Genomic DNA, 18,511 nt, shown 5'->3' on the forward strand with positions numbered 1-18,511 from the left:
AGGCAGGTGGTGGCCACTGCCCAGATGTGAGCATTGCAACAGGTTGTGGTGGAGTTGGAGAGGGCCCTACAGTTTATGCAGGTGGGTTGCCTCACAACCTTTACTACATGCTTTGAGTCTTGGGGATGGCCGACTACTAAGACGAAGGAGATGCTCTAGGCTTGGATTATGCGTCAACCCGTTGTGGAAAGTCGGGTGACGACAGTTGTCCGAGAGATTAAGGGGGTCTATCAGGACGCCTACTATGCACTACGACATACACAGCATGAGTTTGTGGTCCGCGAGGCTACTAGAGTCACGTTGGAGAGGGATGTGGCCACTCAGCAGGCCTCTTGGGCAGCAGAGAGGGCCCAGTTGTTGGCTCAGCTAGAGATGACCCACGCAGAGAAGGTGGAGGTAGAGACTCGCCTATCAGTAGAGCAGAGTGCGAGGAGCCTCGTGCAATAGGAGTTAGAGGTAGTCACTACCAAGAGGAGCCTGTTGTAGACTCGGTTGGTCGGTATGACAATGACAATAGATACCAAAGAGGAGCTGTTGGAAGCTGCACATATGGTGAAGATGACTTTGGAGAAAGTATTGGTGGCAGAGCAGGATGTGACTACACGTACTCGGTAGGTTTATGAGCTCCGCACCCACTTGGTGGCCCAGACATCGGCGTCTCAGCCTTCTACTTTAGGGACGCTTCCCCAGCCCCCTCCTTAGTTTTTTCTGATGTATATATTGTATAGGTTGCATTGTCTCCGTTTTTGTTGTTAGTCGCCTGGAGACAACTTTTCTTTTTGAGGGGGATGATGTTGGCAGCATTATTGTACATGAGAATAAGACTTATTAATTATGTGTAATTATCTTGGTTAGTTGGCAACCGAGGGGTGGTCGTTGCGGTGCGACAGTTGCCGTTCGCACCCCCTCGGTATCTTTATATACTTCAGAATGTAACTTGTAACACACAATTATGAATGGAATAACATCTCTTATACTTGTCTAATATCTATGGCGTTATTATTCTGCATTACATGCTTTGTGTTTTAAGCTATTCACTCGAGAGGGCAAACAACATGCAACCCAAGAAAGTAAATCGAATACACGACCTGCATACCCAATCCAAGGGAAAACTAACGGACAACTAACGATGCTCACTTAAGCATGACTAGGGTAAAATGAGGGTCTTACGACCACCTAATCCAATCTCTTAGGGCCAATGAGGTACACTCAAACCTGTGAATCCAGGTGGAGATGAACCTCATACCTATGCGGTACTGTACCTCCAATCTCCTGCAACCATGAGCCACACATGCATACATATATATTTAATGAAAGTGTTAGGCCGAGATTAATAACACAAATCAGAAGAACAAATAAACTTACATAAGAATCAATGAGAAAACCAATTTTACAGATACGCACAATAATCATAATATCTGACTATAAAATTTCATCATGATAAATCAACCAAGGTCAAACCGGAATTTAAAATCTGATTAGGGTAGGGGTACTACATCCTCCCCCCTAGGTTCCGACTTACTCATGGAAGTCGCAAGGCTAGAAGGAAAACATGTTGCATGCATTAGCCCTGAAACTTACTTAACAAATATCAAATTGCACATACTTTTCACAAATAAATGAAACATTATTGCTAAATCCTCTATGAATGCCATTATCCATTGGCAAGATACATCTAAATCCATACATTTCTTATAACATTCTAGGATCTATCTATAATCATAGCAGAGAAACAAGAATTTTTTTCCTTTCATCACACCAAATTAAAGCATTAAAAGAGGTAAACAACAATTACCATACTCATCTACCAAATATGACAAGAAAATTTGCCATTAATGATCAATTTCTTTTACCAATCAATCCTCTTCATAAAATTTTATCGCATAGAATTAGCTTCAAATTTCAAGTTCTAAAACCAAGTTAACTTTCATGAAATAAGAGAAACATATATAACTCAATTGTTTACACTTGTCAGGCATATAAAAACCTTTCCAATGACTATGTCCCATAACATAGTGACAAAATAACACATTTTACTCCATGATTACACATAGTAACCATCCACATAATTGGAATGCACAACTCAAAAGGCCACAAGTGAGCATGTCTAATGCTCGGTCATAGATAACATGCACGATCAACATCTCTATGCCTAATCTCAGAACAAAGAACATGATCATAAATATCCAACATCTCACTATAGGGCTTGATGGTGCTAGGGCACACCATAGCCGTGCTACCTTCCATACAAGACCCTTGTGAACATTCCTTGTTGCGTAAGGTGGTTAGCCTCCAAGAGATAGTCATCACACATAGGTAGGTAGTGGATCCTAGTCGTATCATAGCCTCACATACTCCCATCCTCAAGGTTCCCTATGTCTACTTCCTCGTATACACTCAACCAAGACCATCTCATATGTCCTTGGAGAGGAATTCACATTTCAACACAAGACCAGCATACAAAAACAATAAGGATAAACCAGTTTAGCCACCAAAATACAAATGAATAAAGATAATAAATCATCAATTCCAACAGTAAGGCAAGAAAATTCTGGAATTTGCAACACCAAATCAAGTAAGTAAAAGATCGCAAGATCGTGGCTAAACCTTCAAAGTCAAAATAGAATAAATTGCTGGTCCACAAAGAAATAAGAATATCATAATTGCACATAACATCACTGTGTGACTAGCATCTAGCCACCAACAAGGAAGGAGAGAACAATCGTCTAGCTATCGTAGTATCCCATCATGTGGTGTGACCTAGTCACACATCCACACGACATGACAGTGTGCACCTCGACATCACCTGCATCACATCATCACACGACATGACAATACTCCAAGCAGAAAAGACACACAATGGACATATCCCGCATGGTAGTGTACCTCACAGAAAAAGGCATGCACAGGTCATATCCCACATAGCAACGTACCTCTCAGGATACTTGTCGTAAGCCAGTGGTACACATGGATAAGGTCTACCCATATATCTACCAACACCTGCCAATTGGTAGCTCCAATAACATACCTTTCATGAAGACAAGGCAAAAATATCCTCCTAGATACACCATCACTATGCTCAAGAACTGCCATCAAAAGCTCAATAAAAGAGAGGAATAGGCTGGCACACATAAACCTTATAAATTGGTTCATCAAAAGGGAAAGTATTGAGTACACCTTTAATACAGTTGCATTATATAACTATATTTTTCCTTGAAACAGAGAAGCTAAAGTCGCTTCGCATCGACATTACTCATACCTTGATCCATACTATTCAAGGAACGGTGACTTCTAATACTACCCCTTAACATATTGAATTACCAACAACCCGTGATTTGGTACTCAGTAGGGTAACAATTAAGTAATATCACATAAATAGTATGGTTTCCCATACTCATAAGTAATCATATCCTCCATGGTTGATTACTTCACCATCCCATGGGCACATATAACAAGCACTTGTTTCTCACAATACACAACGAAAATACCAGCACCGGTTTATTCACATTTATGGGGAATACTTTTCAGTACACTATCATCTACTAAAGGAAGGTTTTAATTAAGCTCCCCACATGAATAACTGACTAAAATTCATTCTAGATAAAAGTACTGAAATTCTTTACAATTCAAAATTACATAAGGAAGTAACGTCATTACTATATCTTTCAGTAATTCCACTAAGCATTCATAATCACATTACTAACCATGCAAATTTCTTTCCAAAGCGCAAGACTTTCATCTTTCAATATGAAGCCAAAATGCAAAAATACAATTTCACATGCTTTATAAACATTCTATTTAAATCAATGCATTCTTTAGTAGCATTTCTAAAAATCTTATAATCTAGGTAAAGAGAAGGGGAAAGAGAGTTTGATAGTCAAACTATTTCATACATATGCATAAAATTAACAAGATCACACAATCATGCTAAAATTTATCACTATAAGCCTATCATCTTAATAGTACAGTTTTCATTTCACTACCGATTAGAAGAATGCTAATTGGCCTATTCATGACATTTCCAAATATTATGGTTGCAATTGAATGTCCTAATTTTCCTAAAATAAGAAATCAAGACAGACAATCTATTCGTTCATGCAAGACCTCTTGCGAACACTCACTACTCTTAATTAATACGAAATATATCATAATCTGCAACCTTTCATCGAAAAATCAAAGTATGATAAGAAGGTAGACAAGGAACTATCAACTAAATAATACATGTTAATGCATGCACATCAAGCAAGCTTTTCATTTGCACTTACTATTCATGATAAGCCAATTATATATATCCAAAAGCAAGTTCAATGTAGCATTGTTCAAATAGGTCCTCAATTGAGTCGGTATTACGAAACACATAAAGAAATCTTTCATGGAACACATTAACACACTCTTAGCCACTATAACATGATCCCTTTCATACATCCATTTACAACAAGGCAGTTTCACGTATCAGCTATTCGTACAATATCGTACATCACCTAAGATAGAATTTCAATATGTTACTCCTACAATACACACGGAGAATTCTTTATGAAAACATACAATTTTACTCCCAATAACCATCATGATATTTTAAACACATAGCCCTCTTATTATCTAGATATACAAAAGAATCATTAGGCTCACACAAGGGTTCGAGAAGTCACAACTTTTCTCTTGCAATTAGAAAACTTACATAAGAGATAAATACACATATAACAATCATTTTAATTTCTAGAGAGGAAGAGGATGAAGGATGGTAAACATTCAATTCGCTATAAAATAAGCATTAAACATCTACCATACAAGTCCTTCAAATTAACAACGCCAAGCTAAATCATAATCTTAATACAAGCACATTTCATACTTTCAAATTCAAAACAAGCACTGGCCAACCCAATGGGTTAGTCTAAAGAGTACAACAACCAAAAAGGGAGGTACATACGACTCTCTCTGAATAAGAGTAATCATAGATCAAGATATCTACTAAGCAAACAAAGCACATAAAATCACTCAAAAAGCACCAACATTAGGAAAGTGAAAGCAAGGTGTGAACACACATGTTACACACAATTAAGGTTTGCTCGAAAGAATATGCAAAAGAACGGAACATGGGTCCTTAAGATCTTCAAGATCCTATGCCTCAATCATAGGCATACAATAGGAGGACAAACATACAATGTAAGGTCTATACACCTCACACCAATTAAGGGCACAAGCGACACCAGAGATCCCAGTGTTTGCAAACCTGGCTCTGATACCAAATGTAATGCCCCACTAGGAAACCCCGAAGGGATAAAGCTAAAACACAAGAATAGAGTGCAATTTAAAAAAAAAAAAAGAAGTTAAAACAAGATCAAAGATACATCGAGATAACATTAAGCTCGGATTACACAATGGAAGACTTAAATAACACCTAAAGAGTTTCCCAATGTGATTACTTGATTCGACACTTGACTCAACTCACGCTAATTAATCCAGTTAAGTTAATTAACTTAATGACATGTAATGCTTTAAACAAGGATAAATTATTTCGGTAAGTTGAAAATATATATAACATGATAAAGTTCATCCATTATGATTTAACCATACATTTTGACCAAACTTACATTAAAACATATGTCATGCATCTAATTCCCTTACATACTTAATTGCATTATAAATTAATGAATACTTTCCATTATACCAACCTACATTCTTCATGATCCAAATTACTGCATTTAATAAGATGACTACATACATGCATTTAAGATTAACATCATCAAATCCATATTATACATTTTAACCATAATGTCATCCATACATGCTAAATTAAAAAGGAAACATAAGAACATAAACATCGAAATGATATCGGAGTTCACCCCTAGTGGGCTACATCTTCGGGTTTGCTCAACTACAAGACCCCTTTAATAAACAATAGGGTGAAGAATACATAAGGTTCACATCATTTACATCCTGCCATCAAGGCATATATAAACCAATAATACATACGACCATGTCGGTCCAATAGATACATGAATGATCCTTGAATAGGAAAAGGATCCAAGTGAACATGATAAGAAGCAATTACAAAAGATCAACTGGAGCACCCACGAGACTAGGTCTTCGCAACCCATCATAAGAAACTCATGGTCTAACATGAATATCAGGTTCTCACAAGGGCATAAACAACAAGATACAACTCCACAACAGTGCTCCTATCAAAGACAACACACTAGCGAACATAAGGGACAAGTGTCATCACATAATTTGGTATGGTTACCATGGCAGGCCTCCATAGGCTCTGACCCCATCTATTGGGTTACCCTGGCAACCTACCCCGAACCTTCGACCCATTAAAGTCTCATGTGGACCCAACATATCCTTTCATGAAGACAAGTTTGTTGGTTTGCCATTCCAGGCCTCCTCACTGCATGTCGAGTATGTACTAGCACTCATCCCATGTGTGAGGCACAATTATCTTACTTAGTGTTTCATTAACTAAACTCGCTAATATGCTATTAGGTTATCACTTATTTAGACACACTTTCGATGGGTTACCCTGCAACCACTTTGGGCGCGACCCCCACTCGAAAGCTAATTTCCCATATGACACTAGACCATAATCAAATGAACTCCTAAACCAAGGAATACACCAAGACAAGCATACAGAGTTCAATACGATAGGAATGCCCACTTGGCTGAACAAGTCTTCGTACGAGGTGCATTGACTGACGGTACTCTAACTAGAGAAATGACCAGCTATGGTCAACCACATACCAACATTTCAACACTCGCATAAAGGACATAACCAGATACAAAACCATCACATGAAAACAGTCAATACTTGAGATCAAGAACATAAGCAGGTACCTAAATCAACATGCGACAATATCTAACATTCACAATCAAGGACTTGCCATTTCTTAGGCAAATGCGAATACAAAAAATTAAACATGCATAGACATAAATCGGAAAAGACAATCTTCTTCCATATTGTTTAAACATTACAATCGATCCAGTTTTCTAATAGATCTAATTAGATTGCAATTTGTCTACCTTGTCTAGGTATAGGTCGCTCATGGTTTACTAACTCGCTATAATTCATTTTGCATCATAAAGTAATATAAATACTTCATCATGAGTTTCCAAACCAAAATCACATGAATATAATTATAATATATGCAAAACACACAATGATATAAAATCAAATGTTCATTAATCAACTAAAATATGATATTTATTTTTCAAAATAAAACATCATTCCATACTGGTTCGAAAATAATTTATCTAAACTTATCCTTTCCAGAACCAAGTTACACTTTCTAGAATATGGGAATATACATTTAAAGAAACTAAAAAAAGATAAACATTTCCCAAATTAACAAAATATTTCCTTGCGTATATTTAAACAAATATACAAACTAAAATATCAGTTAGTGTATATATATATAATTTAGAAATTGAATATCAATTAATGTATATTTACTAATATTCATTTAATTAATAATAAACTAATCACCAAATATTATTTAATAAACTTGAATTAAATAATATTTAAAAACTTTATTTTAAAATATAAACATTATTATATTATTATTTTTTGTTTAAAAAACAAAATAGCAATTATTATGGGGTAGACCCACATGGACACCCACGTGTTCCCCCCCTCCTCTCCCCAAGGGCAGAATGGCAGCAGACGCTACCAATAGGGTAGCAGACTGCTACCATAGGGTAGCAGGCCGCTATCTTGGGTAGCGCGTTTACCATAGGGTAGTAGACTGCTACCTTGGGTAGCGCTGCTACATGTGGTAGCAGTTTGCTACCCTCGGTAGCACTGCTACCATCCCACATGGTGGGGTTTTCCCTGCCACGTGGGGGGTAATATTTTTTTTTTTATATATTAATTTCTTAAAATAGAAAAAACCCCAAATAATACTCAGTCACAGACTGGACCTCAAAACAATTTCCAGAATACCCATGGTATTCAAAATATTTACATTTTTAGAATAACCAGACCCCAAAAAAGGTAAATTTTTCCAACCAAACACCATATTTGGCAAAATAAGATTGATTTACACACATGTATCCAATCAATTCAACCAATCTTTCCCGAAACAACTAATTTCCCCATTTGAAACTTGATTCTGAAGACATTCATCGAATTTTTAACAAAATTATATCATGAACAACCAACCCCAATATTTGATTTTAAAAACAATTTGAGCAATGAAAATCTAATCTGGAGGCTGGGAAAGAAGGCAAGGAGGGTTTGAATTTGAGATTAAACTACAACTCTTCCATCTTTCCCAAAATATATGAGATTATCAACAAACACAACCAAAAACCTTCAAAATCAATACAATCTCTATTTAGCAAAGAAACCAAAGAGATATACAAGAATCCTACCTTATTTAGCAATCCTGGAAAGATTTGATGAAGAGCCCAACCTGCAAGCTCAAGAAAATCCTTCTCCTCCAAATGCCCAAAATTTTCATTCCCAAAAATAATGTCCCAAAAAATATTTTCCAAACCTAGGTTAAAAGGAAATGTTTGACCAAAATTTATTTTTTTGGATTTAAAATATTTGCTTCCAAAATAAAAAATCATTTTCCAAACAATTAAAGATGCAAAACTTGCCTTTTTCTTCTAAAATTGATTTTCTCAATTAATTGAAACTAACATTTCTATTTCAAAATGCCAAAGAGGGTAAATATTAATTTTCCAATTCTATTTAACCTTTCCTTTCAAAATGCATAAACTGAGTAAATTCATCATTTAAAAATAACTATTTAATCGAACTTGCTACAAACATGGATAGAGCAATTCTAATTAATGATTAATCGCATAAAGGGGTCCTATTTAATTTAGTCCCTTAATTTACTAATGTGTAAAAGAACACATTTAATCAAATTAAATACTAAGGATTAAATACTCAATTTTACCACACATAAAACACGCAACCCAAGAAAGCCAACCAGATACACGACCCGCATACCCAACCCAAGGGAAAATTGATGACGCTCACTTCAGCACGACTAGGGTCTTATGACCACCTAATCCAATCTCTTAGGGTCAATGAGGTACACTCAAACCTGTGAATCCAAGTGGAGATGAACCTCGTACCTGTGCGGTATTGTACCTACAATCTCCTTCAACCACGAGCCACACATGCATACATATATATTTAATGAAAGTGTTAGCTTGAGACTATAACGTGAATTAGAAGAACAAATAAACTTACATAAGAATCGATGTGAAAACCACATTTACAGGTACGCACAATAATCATAATATCTAACTATAACATTTCATCATTGTAAATCAACCAATGTCAAACTAGAATTTAAAATATTATTAGCGAAGGGGTACTACAATATTAGCCACACAAATCCCATTAGAATCTCTTATAACACCCCCACATACTGCCCTACTAGGATTACCCTTAGCTACACCATCAATGTTAATTTTCATCCATCCATTTAGAAGGTAGCACCAAACAATACCATCCCTACTCTTTTTAACTGTGTAGTTACTGATGTCAACTTGAAGATCCCATTTCCTAGCAATAATCTTATCCTACTTCTTGACATAGGATGAGGAAATAGGTCCAGCATCACCAATAGACAGGTTCATGTTCTCTCTAGTAGCTTTGCAAATTTTCTCAGAAGAACAAGTCACATTTTTGAATATTTGTTTGTTTCTTTCTTTCCACACCCGCCAAGACACAAAAGGCAATAACAAAGACCAAAGATTTTTTAAAACGAGGTTAGAAGAGGGGCACTTCCATTGAGTAAAAAAATCTTCCACCTTCTCAGGAAGGACCCACTCAATACTCCAAAGATTATGGATTTTGCTCCAGATATCAAAGGTAAATGGAAAATGGAGAGCAATATTCACTAGCATTAAGGCACAAAAAACACCTATTCGAAAGTTGAAAACCTCTCCTCACAAGGTTATCAAGAGTGAGGATTTTATTTTGAAGAAGAAGCCAAAACAATGTGTTGATTTTAGGAATAAGAATCTTAGACCAGGTTTTGGCCCACACACGAGGATGTAGAGTTGGAGGACTCATAACCTTGATGGTAGAGGCAACCGAGAAAGAACCATCTAAAGTCTTCTTCCGGGTAAAAAGATCATCATGATCCCGATCCAAAAGGACAACAAATCCTGCTAGAGAGGAGAGAAGACAACATCAATATCCTCCAGCCTAACCCAAGAAGATTGCTGCCAATAATGACTAACCAGAAAGTCAAATCTTTCTTTACAAATCTCCATAAAAAGGCACCAAATTATCATCACATCATAGGGGTTTATCAAACAACCAAACATCTTACCAAAACCTAATCTTATTACCTTTGCCAAGAACCCACCCAACACCAGCAACAACAACTTGTTTGGCCTTAAGGATTCTATTCCAAATAGCCGAACCCTTAGGTATATGGTTGGATTGAAGGAATGAAGCAATATTCAGAACATCCTGAAGATACTTACCAAACCAAACCAAGTTCCAATCTTTTATGTCACCAAAAGACCTCCAAATTTGTTTAGCTAACAAAGCATTATTAAAGTCTTTTATGGTCCTTAAGCCAAGGCCCCCATAACACTTAAGACTGCAGACCCTTTCCCAAGTAACCAAGGGAAGTCTTTTTTTCTCTTCTACCCTAGTCCATAAAAATATTTTCTGAATTTTGTCTATAGCATAAACAAACTTAGAGGGGATCTTAAAAAGACTAAGAGCATAGACATGGAGATTTTTAAGAGAATCCTTCAGAAGCTGCACGTTCCACCCAACCAATTTCTTGAAAAACTTGTCCACAATAGAACTCCAAAAGGAATCAGGAGGAGAGACCCCTAAAGGTAGCCCCACATAGATTGAGGGGAAGGAATCAATAGAGCATCTGATAATATCTACAATCTTTCTCTGCTTGCAAAGGGGAGTGTTAATGAAAAAAATAGAAGTCTTGTTTCAATTGATCAGCTGGCCAGAGGCCCTAGAATAAGTTTGAAGAACACTTTTCAAGGATCTAGCTTCAAGAACAGAGGCAACACCAAGGAGGATAGTATCATCCACAAATTATTGATGGAAACAAACCATATTGGATGATGAAGGCCTGAGATCCTTAATATCTCCTAATATCACCAGCTTTTGCAATAACTGACTCATGCTTTTAGCTAGAATGGTGAACAAAATTGCGGAGATAGGATCCCCCTGCCTAAGACCCCTAGTCGGCTTGAAAAAAGAAGAGGGAGATCCATTAGTAATAACAGACACAAAAGGAGTAGAGATAAGTTGCTAAATGATATCTGAAAATTTACCATCAAAACTGAAAGCCTTAAGAATTGTTTTCAAAAGGAACCAATCCACTCTATCATAAGCCTTGGCAAGGTCAAGCTTAACAAGGAAACCATCCGTTTTAGAAGCAATAAGAGAGTGAATGTTCTCATGAACCAGAATTATAGAATCCAAAACTTGCCTTCCTGGCACAAATCCATTCTGATGCGATGAAATAAGAGAAGGGAGAAAAGTGATCAATCTAGAGGTCACCACCTTCGAGATAATTTTATAAAGAGAATTACAGAGACTTATAGGTCTAAACTTATCCATAGAGTCTGCACTAGGTTGCTTAAGAATAAGAACCAAAAAATTAGAATTCACCTCCTTAAGCAACGATTTAGTTCCAAAAAAATATTTCACAACTTGAATAATGTCCTTCCCAACAATATGCCACAAATGAAAAAAGAACATGGGGTACCCATTAGGCCCAGGAGATTTATCTCTTTGAAAAGAAAAAACAACCCTTTTAATCTCATCATAAGAGGGAATGACACGTAATACCTTATTATCCTCCAATCCAATAACCTTCAGAATATTTCCCATCAAGGAATCTTGATCTTCACTGTAGAGGTTAAAATCAACAGATAGGAGTTCAGAAAAAAACGAGCAACCTCCTTAGCAATATTATCATTTCCTTTAATGATATTTCCATCCACCACTAACCGGGAAATCCTATTGGCAGCTTTGTGTCTAACAGTGGACAAATGGAAATATTTAGTATTCTCATCTCCAGCCGACAGCCAAAGAGCCCTTGATCTTTGTCTCCAAAAGTCTTCTTCATTGGCTATGATTTTATGATATTTAACAAGGATATCATTATCTTTATCCCTAGAGACAGAGTTATGGCCATATCCTTGGATAGTATCTTGGATTGATTTTAACTTTGTTTTTAAAGCATTTTCCATAACAAATATATCTCCAAAAACTTCCTTGTTCCAGACCCTAACTCAGTCCTTAACATGCCTAAGTTTCTTAACAACTCTAAACACAACAAATCCTTCCAACTGAATATTCCACCATAGTCTGATATTCTTTTCCAGGGTTAACCACATTTTCTCAAAGCTAAAAGGGAAGCAACGCCCTTTAACAAGAGGTTCATCCACAAAAGAAATAGGGAAATTGTCTGATCCTATTTTATTGATGACATATAAAGTGTTGTTGTACTTAGTGAACCGATCATTGGAGATTAATGCTCTATCCAGTCTAACCTGAATCAACTCATCACCATCCCGCCTATTTGACCAAGTGAAGGTTGCCTCATGCATCTTCACATCAGTGAGAGCCATGTTAGTAATGAAATTCATAAGATTGGTTTTGCTATCCAAAAGAATTTGAGATCCTCCATACTTTTCAGAATCATATAGGGAAGTATTAAAGTCACCCATGATCATCCAAGGATCATGTTGAAAGCCTTTTTTGTTTTCCTCCACAACTTTCCAAAATTTAGATCTGGAAACTTTAGAGTTTGGAGCATAGATGTTAGAAAGGACCCAAATAAAATCATCCTTAATATGCTCAAATTTGATGCTTATCAGGTTACCTTCAGCTTGGATCGCTTCCCCCTCCATAACCTTCTTATTCCAAAAGATAGCAAAACCCCCTGAAGCCCCTTCAGAGCTACTGCCAACAACCCCTCCAAAAGCAAAAGCATTAATTTTTTCCACTTTTTCTTTACTCGTCTTAGTTTCTTGAATTAAGACAACATCCAGTTTATGGTCTCTAACCAGATTCCTTAATACGTCCTATTTATGGGGACCATTTAAACCCCTTATGTTCTAAGATATCACCTTCATTTCGATGGGGGATAACAGGTCTCCAAGATTGTATGCTGACTTCCATTAGCTATGTTCTGTTTACTTTCATTTTGTCTGTGCCACCTAGCCAATTTTCTTCCTGGGGAAGATTTGGAATTGCCAACATTAGCCTTAGCTCTTGTCCTGGTTCGGATACCCATGACATTACCTGTTTTCTTATTCTTCTTTTTCCCCCCTGTGACAAAGTCCCCATCATCAGTGTTCTTGAAGTCTTTCATATTTTGACTCTTTAGCTTGTGATTTAGGGTACTTATATTATCTTTTAAAATCTTCAAAGCTCCCTGGCTAACTGAATCCTGAGGATCCAAACTTAATCCCATAGGACTAATAGGCTCCTCATCTTTTTCACGATCAATTTCAGGCACCTCAGAGTAATCCATACTTTCATTGTCCACCTTGTCTTCCTTTGAACGTACCTTCCCATTTGCCATCGGTTCATCTATCTCTCCTTCTTCCAGCTGCAATTTTTGACTATCATCACTGGGTTGCAGGTCAACATTATTAGAATCCACCCGATCATTCTCACTAGGTTCTCCTTCCTTATTTACCTTAATCCCAATAGTTGGGATCTCTGGAGCTTGCAGCCTCATGCCATTAGACCTCTTGTCATCCTTACCTGGTTTCTCTTTCCAGACTTGCTTCTGAACCCCTATGTTCTTAGAAGCGATCTTCGGATTGCTCGGACATCATCTGGCCCAATGTCCAACTTTTTTGCAATGAAAACACACAAAAGGCAAAGATTCGTATTTGATAGGCTACTCCCATGTCCCGAGTTTTGAGAGGATATCAATAGACAAAGGGAGATTTGAGTTATGACATACATTCACACAGATTCTAGCATAGACTAACCTTTTCCTTGCAACCATCATAGGATCCGTAGCAATAAGTTTCCCAAAAGAGATAGCTATCCCTTTAAACACATCTTCAACCCAAAACTCCAAAGGCAAACCAGGCAGTCTTACCCAAATCGAAGCCGAATAAAAAAAGGATGAATCTTTTAGCTCCAACTTCGGGGACCATTTTCTTAAAGCCAAGGAGGTTTTACCAAACATCCATGGGCCTCCACAGAGCACCCCCTCTAAATATTCTGAACAGGAGAAGTTAAAAGCAAAAAATCCTTTGGGCAACGCTGAAATATCAACTTGACCTTTCAGATGCCATTTCTTTTTAGCAAAGACCCTTACATTCTCAATATTAGGCCTTGGACCAACAAATTTACCCACCAAAGTGAAAGCCATTAAGGATATATTATGCTAAATCATAGCATCCGGAATGGAGATGACAAACTTGCCCTCTATCTTATTTGAAATATCTTTCACCTTAGGAAAGACAAACTTACTTGTAGGTTTCGTACCAAATAAGCCAGCCCAAGATTTCAAGGGGCCTTGGAAAACCACGTTATGTTCTAGCTCAGATTCCCCTCTCGAAGAACCTTTTCCCACACGACCTAAGGCCCTGTGAAAACCGGCCTTCCTTAAGGTCAAAAGGAGGGTCCACAGGATGGGGGTCCCCGTTTGTGTTACAATCCCCATCCTCAATATCACCAGCAGATTTGTCTGAAGCATGCAACCCGTGTGCAGAGATTCCTGTCCGAGCCCCAACATCTCTCCCGCTCAGTAGACTCCCGCTTATATTGCTTGTTTCTATCTTTTTTTAGTGTTGATGCATGTTATTTACTTCAAATTTGGTTTATTATTTTATTGCATTATACGTACTTGGGATATAATAAGTTTATATTTAGGTAGGTATCTACTTTGGTAGGCAATATCGACTTTGTACAACATGGCTAGGCATCTTCAAATGAAGGTAATATGCATTTTTTTTTAAAGTCTGGTGAAGGTTTCAACTACTAGTGTACTATCTCCTTTAGTTTACATTACTTGTACATTCACATCTTTTGATAGTGTATCCTATATATATCTATTTTTGCCCTTATGTAAGGATCTTTTTAAATTCATTTGCATCCACATTTGGATTAGCCACCATATTGCATTTTTGTAATCTTTGATTGTACTTTTGTTATCGTGGCTTCTTTATTCATCACATTTTGGGATGTTTGCTCCATGAGCGAATCTTATAGGTATGCACTCTTTAAGTATATTTGAAAATGCTCATCAATATTAATAAATTATAATACCTTCACTATTTTTCTCTTTCTTTCTTATTCAAATATTGCTCTTGAGTACATTTGAAAATGATAATAAATATCAATAAATTACAATACTTTCAAAGTTCTTTTGTCTTATAAAATCATCCAAAATCTCTTAAATAATCACATCTATAAAATTAGTAATAACACTTTAAAATAATTGAATAATTCATTTAAAATTATTAATCAACATATTTTATTTTATGGAAACAACTCAATTATATATATTGATGTCTCTACCTTTTTTGAACAAACATATTACGTAATGAATAAACATACATCTAAACTAAAAATCATCCTTTAACTAAACAACAATACAAAAGAGATCATGTCTATCAAAATCACCTAACATGACCCATTCACACCTAAAAAAAATTTGAACCTAGAATTAAAAGTGCCATTACTAATTCAATTTAATTTCTAAAAATATTTCCTAAGGCAATCCATTTATAAGAAGAAAAAAACACCCGTACAAAGATCCTATTTTGAAAAGATTATTTTGAACTGGTTCATTCAAACGTCCGGAAAGACACGCCAACCGTCGATATTGCTCCATCTGACGGTCGAAATGCTTCTGTGATCGATCCGTGTTAGTGGGGATAATAAAATCTGTATCGTCGCTGACCAATCGAACGGACCAAAATAGGGTGCCACGGATCCAGAGGCAGAACAGCTAAAGACCTTTTCATTTACTGGACTTCCGTTTATATATATCACTGCCTGCACAATTTAAGTCATTCTAACGATTTTCTCCACGGAATATCAATTGGATTCCTCGAGTCACAGGTTGGAGTTCTCTCTCTCCTGTTTGTCGTATCCAGTACAAAGAATATTTTCTGATCTTTTATAATCTTAGGGTTTGTCTCAATTGTACTTTCAGTCTTGTCGTAAATTCATTAGGGTTTTGTGAACTTTGCAGGGTTTCCTGAAAATGTCAGGGCGCGGTAAAGGAGGCAAGGGTTTGGGAAAGGGAGGTGCAAAGCGGCACAGGAAGGTGCTGCGAGATAACATTCAGGGCATCACAAAGCCTGCGATTAGGCGTCTGGCAAGGCGTGGAGGCGTGAAGCGTATAAGCGGGCTCATCTATGAAGAAACTAGGGGAGTTCTCAAGATCTTTTTGGAAAATGTTATTCGGGATGCCGTGACATACACAGAGCATGCCAGGCGTAAGACCGTTACGGCCATGGATGTGGTGTACGCGCTCAAGAGGCAGGGCCGCACACTCTATGGCTTCGGCGGCTGAGTTTTTCCTTCAAAGTCTTGCGGTCAAGAATGGTGTCTTTCGACACCGCCTCTTGTTACAGGAAATGTGTTTACATGTGATATTGAAAGCGTTTAGCTGTTTTGGATGCCGTAAAGTTCAGGATCGTAGTGTGTGCATCATTTTGTTATGGTTGCGATGCATTGCTAGGGGGTTCCTGTAATACAACAGCTAGGGTTAATGTTAAAGCTTCAATGATTCTTTACGAAGTTTGAAGATTTTAGGAGTTCATATTTTTTTTTTAGACTGTAGCTCCGTTACTTTCGAATGTGCCGTGAGGCGAATCAGAGTGTTTCAAAGCTGTTCGTTCTCTGGAGCTTTTTAATGACATCCAAATAATTTTCCCCCCTGTTGTTCCCATTTTGGATTCGCTTCCATGAATCTGTGAATCTGTTTTAGTTTTCTGTAGAAATGGTAGTAACATAATATAGAAACGCAAGCGGTGTTAGGCAATGTCATTTCTTAAAGAATGACATTTCAGTGCATTGAATTTTCAGTTTCGTAGTAGAATATTTATGATGTTTTTATTTTTGTTTTCTATTTTAATAGTTTTTAGTTTTATCAAACGTGGGAATAAAGTTTGTGTGCGATAGAGTGAGCGGCTGAACCGGACGGTTATTTCTGTTTACCAAATTTATTTTAAGGCCTTTTTCGTGTGGATGAAGATTTCACCTTTAAGGTTGAAGAATCAAAATTGAAGTTTTAGTTATTTACCATTTAAGGCTGAATTGGACACAAGTCAAAAAAATTTATTGTTATCTTTGTATCGTATCCAAATGCATTTTCTTATGTACTTATGGTAATTATTTTGACTATTATTGGGACATTTAGAAATTAATATTTTGGTGGATTTAGATTTACAGATAAGTATATTTGAATATTGCAAAATGGTTTTTATAGTTCCAGTCTAGTCCATCAGAAGGCTTGAAAACAATTGTGCTCCTTGTAGGGATGGTTGTGAATTGTGGGAAGACTCGAGCAATGGCTGCTGTAGATCACTCTTTCCATTGATGATGCTTTTGGGATGCTTTCAATAAGTATGTTGTTTTGTTTTTAGATGTATGATATGTATATGTTGTAAGCTGCAACATGGTTTTGGTATAAAGTTGTGGGTGTGGATGATATTGGTACAGTTGAAAAGCTTTTATGTTGACATTTAAAGTGACATGTTTTGTTGGGTGTAGGGTGTGAATGATATTGGTACATGTTGAAAGGCTTTTTGATTGACATTTAAAGAGACATGTTTTGACATTTAAAAGAGATATTTGGAAGATCATTTAGCATTAAGCATATCCAACATTTTATGAAGCATTTAGTATAGCATCATCATTTAACATAGATCAATGGAATATTTCAATATCATGTATGATCAAACTTGCATCTCATGTAGATTAATTTCATATAATTGTAGGAAGCATTCCTTGAATTTGAATTTAATCTTATTCTTTAAGTTGTCATTTTGAAAGCCACAAGTGCATAAATTTGAGAGTTAACATGGTTGAATAAGTCTTTGAAGATGGAGGACAACGAGGCACACTTTTAAGAAGATTGAATTTGAGTTTCATTTTCTTAATTTGTTTTCAATTTAGTCTAATTGATGTGTATAAGACTCAATTTGATTGGCATACATTTCATGCACACATTTTTAGATGAAATATATATTTAATTTACAAACTTGTGGGAAGAAAAGATGGCCTTTTATTAAAGTTGGTTAATCCCAATAGTGGCATACCATGTTTGTAATGTTGAGGCTTCCAATTGTAGAGTAGAGGCTCTCCTCATTAGAGAGATTGATATGTGGTGGTTCAAATTCAAATGGTTTAGACTTTGAGCTTTGTCCTTTGTAGAGTACAAGTGCATAGGTTTGGATAACATCAATGTCTTTTTCATCACAAGATATTTCATCATGAATTTCATTCCCATTCATTTGAGTCTATTTTAGAAGTAGCTTGCAATTTGTGGATTTGTTTATAGAGATTTTGGGTAGC

General features: G+C 36.5%; 1 protein-coding gene across 1 annotated transcript; it reads left to right on the top strand.

Moving 5' to 3' along the window:
* Positions 1 to 15,894: 15,894 nt before the first annotated feature.
* Positions 15,895 to 16,869, top strand: LOC131043588 (histone H4). Its single transcript, XM_057976820.1, has 2 exons — positions 15,895 to 16,048; positions 16,182 to 16,869. Exon 2 carries the CDS (start codon positions 16,194 to 16,196, stop codon positions 16,503 to 16,505), a length of 312 nt encoding a protein of 103 aa, XP_057832803.1. The 5' UTR covers positions 15,895 to 16,048; positions 16,182 to 16,193; the 3' UTR covers positions 16,506 to 16,869.
* The last annotated feature ends 1,642 nt before the right edge of the window (positions 16,870 to 18,511 follow it).

The sequence above is a fragment of the Cryptomeria japonica genome, chromosome 1, assembly GCF_030272615.1.
Source record: "Cryptomeria japonica chromosome 1, Sugi_1.0, whole genome shotgun sequence".
Taxonomy (NCBI): Eukaryota; Viridiplantae; Streptophyta; class Pinopsida; order Cupressales; family Cupressaceae; genus Cryptomeria; species Cryptomeria japonica.

Coding starts and splice junctions, on each gene's coding strand:
- LOC131043588 (XM_057976820.1), top strand. CDS start 16,194: ATGTCAGGGCGCGGTAAAGGAGGCAAGGGTTTGGGAAAGGGAGGTGCA.